Here is an 11,949-nt window from a genome sequence, read left to right as displayed (position 1 = left end):
AGCTCAGTTCCTATACGGATCACTTGGTGGTTGTGGTCACATGTAGAGATTGCATCCAGATGGATTTAAGGCAGAAAAACAAACAACAGCAATGAAGCTGATAATTATCCATTGGCACAATAGCACACATGTTTGTGTTATTTTTCATGGACAATGTACGGCTCTCACAGCGCATTTGGGATCCTATTCAACAGGCCAGGCTTCCCGATCGTGCCCCTAAACAATGCCCAGATGTTCCCGGTACCCAGGTATAGTCAGGTTACTCTGAGGATGGGGTATGGCTCTTTGGGTTAGGACTCTGCTTGCGCGTGGAAGGTTGCAGGTTGGAATCCTGTAGTCATCGCATCATCGCTTGACCTTTGAGCATTAGCCATGGCTAATCCTGTACTCCGCTTCTTCACATTGTAATGCACTCTGATGAATTTAAGACTGAATGCAATGATCCGATAAAAATACAAATACAATCATGTGCCAAGTTTTGGTTGCGTAAATATTCTGTAGGTCTCACCATAAGGACTGGGCCAGAGTTGCAGATTTGGACCCAACTAACCCCTTTGGCTGATCTGCACACTCAACAGAAGTAGAAGGCTATGAAACTACACACAAATGCTCCCAGCCTGAAATATGCATTAAGAAACATTAACTAATCATGAAAAGGAAGACTTAGAAAAAAGATACAGCTGCTTGTAGATTAGTCAGACTTGCAAAGCTGATCTGCGGGATGGGAAAACGATCCACAAAAATGACTTGTGGGGGAAGCATCAGCAGCACTTCCAGACACTGATATTCGGGACACCAGAATTAAATTAAAACCAACAATGTGGACTGAGACAAACTGTTCTGGCCACAGTCATAAAAACTGCACAAGTCTGTTCATTATGGGCCATTTATGGCTGTGGCCCCATCTTCTGCACAGCAAGAATGAATTTGACTAAATATTCACAAGTATGGGAAGCTGATCTCCCCCAGTGAAGGAAGAGGGACGACGTTAAACATCTCAGCAAGATAACCCTGAACACGACGACCACAATACTTTAAGCTTTCAAAATGGATGTCAGAACCCAGACTGATTATGAAAACAGCACATACAAGACCTAAGAATATTTATCTTGAGTCCTAAAGCAAGAAAGGAAAACACTAAGCTGGCTACAAGAAATGTTTCGAAGCCATTTCCTCCAAAGGCGTTAAAGTCCTTACTGACAGGGTGCCCAAACATGTGAAAATTGCACTTTTAAATCTCATTTTGGCAAATCAACATGTAGTTTTCTGTTGGAGACAGTGACTCGACCCACATGCACCTCTGCTGTCCCTAAAGGCTGTCTGCTTAGGGCACACCAGTATGTGCTTTTCCCAGTACCTGCTCCCAGTACGCTATTGTCCGTTACTGCCCCCTTTCCCATTTTCATACTGTTGTTCTTCTCCTGGACTTATTCATCAGATCACATTGACATCTTTGAGCTTTGAGATCCACCATGGTTAAGCCCACAGACCCCAGCTTCCAGTTGGGTAAGTGGGGACACTCGTGATGCTGATTATGGTAACATCTGGCTGGGCTTCAAGGTCAGCAACCTTTAGAGGAATGCCATCTATGAGGTGAGATAAGAAGCGGATGTGGAGATCTGTGGTCTGCAAAAACGCCCTGAACATACTCTGGACATCGCTCCCCTCATATACTACGCGCTATTTATAATTCATGTATGTGCTTCTCAATCTTGTGCATTTGAAACTGAAATATTAATGTTAAATATTCCTGATGGCTCTTAATACAACAGACTATTCACAACAACCTCGGACATATTTGCTTACATTTAGCAGACAGTTTTGTCCAGAATAGCGTACAAGTGAGCATCACATAGTCACCTCACGGCATCCCTGAGGTAACTGGGGTTAAAACAGGTCAAGGGTGCAATGCTGATGATTTTTCTGGTATCCAAGGAATGTGTACTCATGACCTTCCAGGCAGGTTGTTTATGGGGTCTATGCCGAGCTACACCCCACCTCCAAAACACCTGGAAGAGAGTCGGGACATTTTACGTAAATATACACACTTTACAACAATGGTGAGCAGAAAAGCCTTTATGAAAACAAACCTTGAGGTCGATAAGCTACAACAGCAGAAGACCACATGGAGCTTCCACTTCTCTCAGCTGAAAGGAGACCAGAGGCCACACCGGGCGTGAGCTCACCGAAACTGGACAGCCGAAGAGCAGGGAAAATGGTCTGATGGATCTCAAATTCAGATAGAGACGCAGATGGTAAGGTCAGAATTTGGCATAAATAGCATGCATCAATGGATGCAACCTGCCTTATGTCAACAGTTTGGGCTAGTGGTGGTGGTGTAATGAGGCAGTGAATGTTTTCTTGGCACACATTGGGCTCCCAAATAGAGCATCCTTTAAATGCCACAGTCTATTTGAGAATTGATACTAACTACGTACTTCCCTTAATGGCCACAATTTACCCATCTTCTAATGACTACTTCCAACAATACCATGGCAGAGTCATCTCAGATTGCTTTCATGAACATGACAATGAGTTTATAATGGCCTCCCAAGTCACCAGACCTGAATTCCATACCGCACCTTTGGAATGTAGTGGGATGGTTTGGGTTGTTCCATGAAAGTGCAGCCGTCACATCTGCTGCTATTGTAATGCAAGCATGTCAACAAGGACCAGAATCGCAACCCACACATGCAATCACAGGCCACTTGATTAGCAACATCTGTGCAGCTGCTCATCCATGCAAATAGATAATCAGCCAATCATACGTCAGCAGCGCAACGCATGAAAATCATGCACACACTAGTCAAGAACTTCAGTCGATGCTTAGATCAAACATCAGAATGGTGGTGGCAGGGGGCAGCCCAGATGCTCAACCGTAGTAGAGGACAAGTACACCAGTCTCATGTGAGATACCGACTGATGCCTCATGGTTCCCCAGCTGGCAGCTTCACTGAACAGTCAAATGTCAGTGTCACCTACAACAACAGACAGGCACTGGCCTGTAATGTTAGTAAAAGCACTGCTGAAACCCAAAAACTGAAATAAATGTCAAAATGGGTAGATTTGAAACCTGTATTACAGATCGATGAACGCAGATTTGAGATGTTTGATCCTAATGGTCTAGCCACACAGGCACCTGATCAAAATCACATTCTGCATTTTCTTTGTTGGGTGGGGGGGCAGCAGCTTGGTCTTCATGTCGGCGAGAAGTGTTACAGGAGGAGGGGTATGAAACCACACCCAAATGTCTTGGGAAATTAATTATTCTTTGTGCAACTGAAAAATGAATGTCTTTGTAATATTAATGCTTTGACTGTTTTTGATCAAGGTTTCGATCTTGAATGACATTCGTAGGGGTGCGTCAATTTTATAATATTATATTTAGAGTGTTGCCAAGAAAACCAATGGCATTCGACACATCAGCTATCACATCCTTCTCCAAAGCAATATTAACTTAGCCAACTTTGGCCTTTACCTTTTTTCTACATCCTGGGATAGGCCACTGTAGACCCCACCAAAGATCCTGATCAAAGACGGTTTGACCCAAAAATCCCAGTGGGGATTCTCCATGACAACCCCAATCCTTTCACATCCCACTTGAGCTGGCACCTTTAAAACAAAAATAGCGGGATTTCATTCTTATACGGGAATGGAAAAGACATTCTGACAAATGTAAATCCCGGGAAGATAAGAAGCTGACAGAAATCTGAGAGGTGCCTTAGCCGTGTTTGCATCTGCATTCTGCTTGCACAGTGCTCATATCAGCTCAGTTTAAGTAACAGGAAGGGCTCCTGGTCATTTCTGTAGACGTTAAGCAGCTGAATGTGGCCCTACAAAGGAATCCCCCAGTGCACATATCTTAAATTGATCACAGGCATTGGTGACATTTAAAAGATCAAGTAAATAGCTGCAGCTTGTCCACAGATTTAGTCAGGTAAGTGTGTCCATAGTGCAAAATGTCAGGCAGAGTAAATTGTCAGGTTATGTTCCTCCACCAGCCTCACAGGGGTGCTGTGCCATCATTGAAAGGTCTATAGTTACAGATATGCCAAGCGGTGAAGTCATCCCTGGTGCACCAGAGGGGCTAATGGTGAGGGGAACCTGCCAGTGAGCCAATGACCAAACATTTGCGGGTGGAGGAAGTTGGGATACGTATGAGGCCATTCATCAGGACCCAGCAGCATCCCTGACATAACACACTTAATGTCACAGCAGCCTGTGCCATCCTCACATAATACCCCCCCCTTTACACACCCCACCGTTTTCACATGTATGGCCATTCCGTTACCCTCATCACCCCCCAGTATTTTGAAGGCTCAAGCATGCGGGGTGGGGGCAATCGAGCCATAAGGTCAGGAAATGACTCCAGAAAGGAGAGGGCTGGATGGGATCAGAGCGAGTGAGAAGCACAGCCGCTCTACACAAGGCAGCGCTGGCGAAAAAACAAAACACAGAATGAAAATGACATGGGTGTGAAAGCAGGACTGGATGGTATGGAGCAGCCATTGTTAGGCACAGCTGAGAATAGTGATTTCATCTAACCCTAAATCAGCGTGAGAAACACAAAATGGCTACTGTAACAGGCTCGATTTATCAGCTTACACCAGTGTCTCTCAACCTGGTCCTCTGGGATCCCTGGACATCTCACATTTTTGCTTCCTGTTCACTCCCTGCCAGACAGTCCACATTTTTGCACCCTTCCGACAGACTGCCTGGGGGTCCCTGAGGCCTGGGTTGGGAAATACTGGCTAACACATATTGGGGGGGGGGGAAACCAGAGGGGCTGTCCACACACGCCTCAGCACGCTAGCCCACAGCCACAGCACAAGCTGTCATGTGTGCGGGGTGGGGGGGGGGGGGGGGGGGCATTTCAATAGAAAGAAACATTGCACACTGGGGGGTTTGATGAGCCACATGTCCATATACCCTCCTGAAGTCACCCTTCTTAGCCACTTAGAATCTCAGCACCAGCTGCACTATGGTAGTTTTGATAGAAAATAAAGCAGAGATATAAAATGCACTGCACTCACACTGCCAGTGTAAAACCAACCATATAAGGGTGCACTAAACATCCTAGTATTGCAGCTCTAGCTATAAACCTGAGCACAACAGCTCAATTGCCTGGGGCACTGATGATGGAAGATATCATGGAGAAGGCCACCCCCATGCCCAGCCCAGCCCAGCCCAGCTCCCTGTGCAAGACATAGAAACTCAAAACTAAGCTCCAGCTAATAATCCCTTGATCATGTTTCATCAGGGCCTGTCAGGATGTGCGTGCAGAGCAGTAAATCATATGCATCTAGGACATCCTCCTGTTCAGAGATACAAAGCACTGAATTTGGAGCTCTCCTCACAGAGATTTTCAACGTTTACTGCACAGCGGTTGTCACAGTCTTGTATACATTTTGTTATTCCTTTTTGCGGTAGCTTCTCATAATCAAGTGCCACAATTATGCAGCCTAGGCTAGAAGGTAATTAGAGACAAATTGCCCACGTCTCACTTATCTGGCAGCCTGCGTCTTTCAGAGTCCAAAGGTCGACACGAACAATGAGCAATAGCGACACCTGCTGTTGTTATTAACCAACTACACTCCAGACTGTCCTCCAGCAATACAAGCTTTTATTTCCCGACTTTAGGCTTACTACTTCAGCTAAAATCTACGCAGCATATATCATGTTCAGGAAACAACGTGAACACTTCCAAAATAATAAACATTTTCCTTGTCAAGGTTGTCAAGCGTCCATATACATGTTTCAAAAGACACCGAAGGCATTCCCTGGCCATTACACACAGTTTACTCCGCCTAGGCAGCGCTGGATTAGCGCAGGATGAAACAGCAGCGGTACAGATTATTCCTTCGCATTACAAGTTTAAAAGAAAAGTAAATCGTCAGAGCCCCTGGTTTTACACTTCTCTTTATTTAGGCTACACACAATACGCCAAACGGTTTTGTGACCAGACCACACCGCTGCAGTCACATCCTACTCTGATATAACAAAGTTATGCATAAAACTATTTAAGGAACTAGATTATCTGTATTTTAAAAACTGCTAGGGGACTGTTTTACTGACTCTATAGAGCTAAAATTGTTGTATAAGTGAATAATAATATAAGTGAAACGAAGGTAAACGATGTATTAGAGGGACATAAGTTTTCACTAATGCAATTCACAACTCAAGTGGCCAATGCCTGCAAAACGAGAGGCACATACTCTCAAAGGGCCATGCCATTGCACGAGAAATGCCGTAACATCTGTTTATAAACCTTTACTTATAAACAAACGAAAGGAATGAGTATGTTCAGAGCAGTCAAATGATAAAGAAACAGAAGGGAACCAACCTGAATTCATCAAGCCCATCTGCCTGACATTCCGATTTGTGTTAATACCAAGCAGAGGGAGGCTGAACTTGCTAACACCTTGGCATTTTAAACTTCACGCTGAAGTGGAGAGGACAGACATAGATGCAATCCTCACCAACCAGATCAATACTCATCTACACGAGGAACCAACAGGCTAGAGATTCAACTTTAGAACACTGATAAGATATACAGCAGGAACAGCTAATGAATTAAAATTGAATATTAAAACTAAAATAAACAGGACAGTGTTGTCAGGCAGGCTGTACGGTCCCCTTTTTGGAAGTGGCACAACTTCATATTCTTCATAGTAGGCAGCGACTTTGCTTAAACATGGGTGAAGTATCAGGAATCACCTACTTTCAAAATGGGCCATTTGTTGTCTCTCTGGAACAGAGATCTCATCATGAACTTACTGCAGTGCAAGAATATATACCTGAAAGGAGCGGGGGGAAACACCACCGAAAATCAGCTAGCCACACAGCCAAGTTCCCAGCTCAACAAGCCAATGTAGGTACCCAAGTACTGAAGAGACAGCACTTTCCACCATCTAGGCCCTGTGTAGATGCAGAAGACAGGGTTGCACAGATGTCAAGCAGGAAGGTGTGGGATGGGTATGGTGGGATTGGACTAGGGCTGGCAGCTTGGAATGAGAGACAGCTGTGGCTGTCAGGTGTTCTTAATGACTGTCCGTATGCCATAGCAACCAAGCACCATGTGCTGCCATGCCAACTGCCTCCCGGGCCCAGTTCTTACAATTACTCGGTTGACTTGATCAAGCTCACAAGTGCAATTTTCTTGACACTTGCCTGATTTGCAGAGTTGTGCATACATGCACTTGTATTTGCAAATTTTGTAGACAGGTCATTTAATGAACAGACATCTAAACAGTGTTATACCAATGGTTATTTGCAATGTACTTGAAAATATAGCACGCATCACGATTTAGTAGAGTTTTACACAAAGCCCTCAACATACTTGTAGTTACCACTGAAGAGGAAACTATTCTAAATCACTTATCCCTTCCATTGCCTCATGAATTGAACCAAGCAGCTTTAAAATACCTTCCTAGTTCAATTGCAACATTAGATCCTAGTTTGAATTGGGTGTTCCCCATTTGGGATGTTGTTTAGAAGGGTTAATCCTGACAACATACCCATAGCTATGAACTTGAGTAACCCAGCACAATTTGGGTAAAAAGACTTTGCATGTGGAAGTCCACTGCTACTATAGCCCCCAAAAATGCTGCAAGCACTTGTATGAATCAGCTTTGTTACCTAAATGGCTCATTATCTTGCCATTAATTCTAGATGTTTTCCTGGGACAGTAATGCTCTTGGTTCCTATTGATGTACAGATCTGCCAATGGACCAACTACCAAATTACAACTGGCTTTTAAATGGAGAGGGATGGGCCAGTCAAAAGGACACCAGTTTAGGAACCACTGAGGAACTGAACTTCATGCCAAGAAAAACCTTCAGTCACAGCACATGAACACAGAGGTCGTTCTTAAACATGTGCACTTTATTGGTTCATAGTCAGTGTACAAGGTTGGCCCCACCAAACACATCTGGCACTGCCACTTTCTGTACGGCTATTATGTTTGCCCAGGGGATGTAAAACTTTACGATTTTATAAAGGTAAAGCTTTGTTTTTGCATAACGAAGGACCGGGAATTTAAGGCTGAAAAGTACAAAAACCCAGAAAGACATTGTTTCCTGTTACATAATTTACATATGCAATACAACAGTTTAAGTATGCTCCCAAGGGCTGGGCAGCCTTCATAGAGGCAAATAAGTGTCTGACCAATGCATTTAACATTAACATTTGGAATGACTAAAAGAAAAACAAAAGTCCAGACGCATTGCAGAACTTCGGGGATGCTCATTTGCCAAAAACATTGCCGTCACCTTCACCGTTCCAGTTTTTAAATCCTGAGTCAAGCGCCAAAAATAACAAAGCCATGCCAATGTCGATTCTGCTTTGATGCAGCAGTGAGTCGGCGTGTTGAAGTGGTAACAGTCCATTTAGAAGCATTTGCGGTGGACGATGGAGGGTCCAGACTCATCGTACTCCTGCTTGCTGATCCACATCTGCTGGAAGGTGGACAGGGAGGCCAGGATGGAGCCACCAATCCAGACGGAGTACTTGCGCTCAGGTGGGGCGATGATCTGTGGGGGGAACAGGAGCTGAAGCCAATGCGCCACTGGAAGATGCCAACGCCAGGTGATACTGGAGGAACACCTACCTTGATTTTCATTGTGCTGGGAGCCAGGGATGTGATCTCCTTCTGCATCCTGTCTGCGATGCCAGGGTACATGGTGGTACCACCAGACAGCACAGTGTTGGCGTACAGGTCCTTACGGATATCGACGTCACACTTCATGATGGAGTTGAATGTGGTCTCATGGATACCACATGATTCCATACCTGAAGGAGAGACGACATTAGTCCAAACAAAAGCCACTATGTCAAATACAAGACCTTCCTTCCAGGACGCAAGACTCACCCAGGAAAGAGGGCTGGAACAGGGCCTCTGGGCACCTGAACCTCTCGTTGCCAATGGTGATGACCTGCCCATCAGGCAGTTCGTAGCTCTTCTCCAGAGAGGAGGAGGAAGCAGCTGTGCCCATCTCCTGCTCAAAGTCAAGGGCAACATAGCAGAGCTTCTCCTTGATGTCACGAACGATTTCCCTCTCAGCTGTGGTGGTGAAGCTGTAGCCTCTCTCGGTCAGGATCTTCATGAGGTAGTCGGTCAGGTCACGACCAGCCAGGTCCAGACGTAGGATGGCGTGAGGCAGGGCATAACCCTCATAGATGGGCACGGTATGGGTAACACCATCACCAGAGTCCATCACAATACCAGTGGTACGACCAGAGGCATACAGGGACAGCACAGCCTGGATGGCAACGTACATGGCTGGGGTGTTGAAGGTCTCAAACATGATCTGTAAAGAGACAGCCAACAGGTGAGCACTTCTCCCAGTACAAGTCACCTAATGTTAGTTCATGCGTATGGATGCAGTCACATTAGCAAGTTCAGTGCAGATGGAAAACCAATCGAGTTACAGTGCAGCAAGAGAACTGCAAACAGAACAGGAGAAAAACCTGAGCTTCTTGCAAAAGTTGTGAAATTCAGGTCTTGAGAGAAAGTTCCTGAAAAGAGTGGAAGACAATGAATGGAAAGAAATGGAAGGCAAAGACCAAGAGGGACAGCCAAGGCAAATGCATCTCAACTGACCTGTGTCATCTTCTCTCTGTTGGCTTTAGGGTTCAGGGGAGCCTCTGTGAGCAGGACAGGGTGTTCCTCGGGGGCCACACGCAGCTCATTGTAGAAGGTGTGGTGCCAGATCTTCTCCATGTCATCCCAGTTGGTGACAATGCCATGCTCAATGGGGTACTTCAGGGTCAGAATACCCCTCTTGCTCTGAGCCTCATCACCAACATAGCTGTCCTTCTGCCCCATTCCAACCATCACACCCTAAAAACAAATAAAATTAGTAATGAAGTGCATTCCCTACACAGGCCATTAAACAAGGTACCCATTATTAGACAGGCACCAAATAGCGATACATACCTGATGTCTTGGGCGACCAACGATGGAAGGGAAGACAGCACGAGGAGCATCATCTCCGGCAAATCCAGCTTTGCACATACCAGATCCGTTGTCAACAACCAGTGCGGCAATTTCGTCTTCCATGGCTAAACTGTACAACAGAGGAAACCAATAGTAATTAAATAGTTCCTTTTACTGGAAGTCAGATGCACCATATGGTCATCAACTGCAGTGGGTTTCTCTGAATACATAGAACCAAGCAGGCGACATGTTCTTCCTGCAATTGCCGTATGCCTTCCACTAGGTGGCGCTGCTCCCTAAATGATTCAACTCAAGTTATTCACCAGACAAAGGAAGTCCGGCTTCATCCTCATTATTACCATAAAAGGCAATGGTTAGAGCAGCTCTGCGGGTGCCGGCGGCGTGGCAGCTTGCCAAAGCCGGAGTTCAGGAAAAGGAACAGATTGACACAGGGCAAGGCCACTCCCTAAGCAGTGGGTTTCAAACGGCACTCTGATTCCGGCTTCTGGATCGGGCACGATTTGCGATGTGAGGGGGCGAAGGATCACCAAGCCAGCCCTTGCATAACCATCCCCCTTAGAAGACGCCCTGCTACGACCCCATCGCCGGGATGGTCAGACTACCATCGGGCTGCCGACTTTTACGGTTTCAAAAAGAGGGAAACTGCGAAGCTGCAACCACGCCTAGACCAACACCACCAGCTACACTCCTGGGAGTGCATCAACACCTGACTCGCAAAGAATGGAGCCCCCTCCAAGCCGGAGGAACCGGCCAGACATCGAGTAACTAGGTCACACCCAGATGCTGCCCTTGTGCTACTAAGAAACAAATTCAGTGCCACCCAGGGGATCATTTAAACTGGGGACCCTTAAAACACCACCTAAAAAGAGCTGGCGGCGTACAGCGTAGCCTCTTCAACATGTGCAGAAAACAATTACCACTCAAGTTACATGTCAGTCCTTTTAAGCTAAAATTACACATGCAACCCTCAATGTCAACCTGCCTCCAATGGGAGGGAAAAAAACACGTTTTATACCGCGAAATTTTACCAATTGCATGAGAATACGCAAGGGAAGCTATACGGAAATTTGGAAGAAGGAAAAAAAACCATGGCTGAACTTACCTTGGGTGTGGGGCTTTAACTCGACCTAAAAGATGTCACAGATACCAGATTCCGCACCAGCTGCGTGTGAGGAGGCGCTCCGAGTGACTGGCACGCTGGTTGCCGGATGCTTTTAAAGGAGCGCAGCCGCTCGGCTCGAGCCATAAAAGGTAAACTTTCGGATCTGCGCAGTCTGATTGGCCAGACGTCACACAGCCAGCGTGTCGCTCGTGCGCCGCCGCTCTTGCTCGCAGCTCAGGAGTGAGATGAAGGGGGAAAAAGGAGTAAAATATTTCTCGCGGTGGATTAATACAATTAGACATGCACTGTCCATTACGGGGATTATGTAGGTTTTTCAGCGTTTTATAATAATGCATGCATGCTATTATTGCGCAGTGATCAAATATGAGCTTTATTCATTCGCCTCCTGATAGAGCCTGTTAGCTGATTGAGTTAGCAACACAAATATGTTTGAACAATCATACAGTAATAAGGGTACTATACGGTTACAGGTGCACCCTAATGTGGCTAACAGCTTGCAGCATATCCTATATGCTACTAAACTGGACTGGGTCTTATGTCAGTCGTATTGAGATCCAGCCTTGTGCGCAGGGCCTGTTGGATAATTAAAATTAGCTTTCTTTCAAAGTCGGGCAGAATTATTAGGACATAACAGTAATAAAAATGATTTGCCGATTAAATGCAAAATACCAGAGACCCCCCTGGATCTTGCAATGGGCCTGCGCTCAGATTCGTGACTGCAGACACAGTTTAACGGAGCTGAAAGAAGGGGGTGGGGGGGCTTAAGACGCAGGCTGCAGCGACCCCCGCCCCATTTTCTGTGTAGCTGATATGCTTCTGCTAAAACAGCGACTGGTTCACGCTGTAACTTCCCCATTTATTGCATTTT

General features: G+C 45.8%; 1 protein-coding gene and 1 long non-coding RNA gene across 2 annotated transcripts; both read right to left on the bottom strand.

Annotated features, from left to right (window-relative positions):
* Nucleotides 1-1,014: 1,014 nt before the first annotated feature.
* LOC125718201 (uncharacterized) lies at nt 1,015-2,221 on the bottom strand. Its single transcript, XR_007384800.1, has 3 exons — nt 2,091-2,221; nt 1,807-2,009; nt 1,015-1,586 (listed from the first exon to the last, which is right to left on the bottom strand). It is a non-coding gene; the product is annotated as an uncharacterized LOC125718201 (long non-coding RNA).
* A 5,642-nt stretch (nt 2,222-7,863) lies between these two features.
* On the bottom strand, nt 7,864-11,217 carry LOC125717509 (actin, cytoplasmic 1). Its single transcript, XM_048990527.1, has 6 exons — nt 11,061-11,217; nt 9,938-10,067; nt 9,602-9,841; nt 8,870-9,308; nt 8,609-8,790; nt 7,864-8,531 (listed from the first exon to the last, which is right to left on the bottom strand). Exons 2-6 carry the CDS (start codon nt 10,058-10,060, stop codon nt 8,388-8,390), a joined length of 1,128 nt encoding a protein of 375 aa, XP_048846484.1. The 5' UTR covers nt 10,061-10,067; nt 11,061-11,217; the 3' UTR covers nt 7,864-8,387.
* Between the last annotated feature and the right edge of the window lie 732 nt (nt 11,218-11,949).

The sequence above is a fragment of the Brienomyrus brachyistius genome, chromosome 22 (genome assembly GCF_023856365.1).
Source record: "Brienomyrus brachyistius isolate T26 chromosome 22, BBRACH_0.4, whole genome shotgun sequence".
Taxonomy (NCBI): domain Eukaryota; kingdom Metazoa; phylum Chordata; class Actinopteri; order Osteoglossiformes; family Mormyridae; genus Brienomyrus; species Brienomyrus brachyistius.
This window is presented reverse-complemented; position numbering and strand designations above follow the sequence as displayed.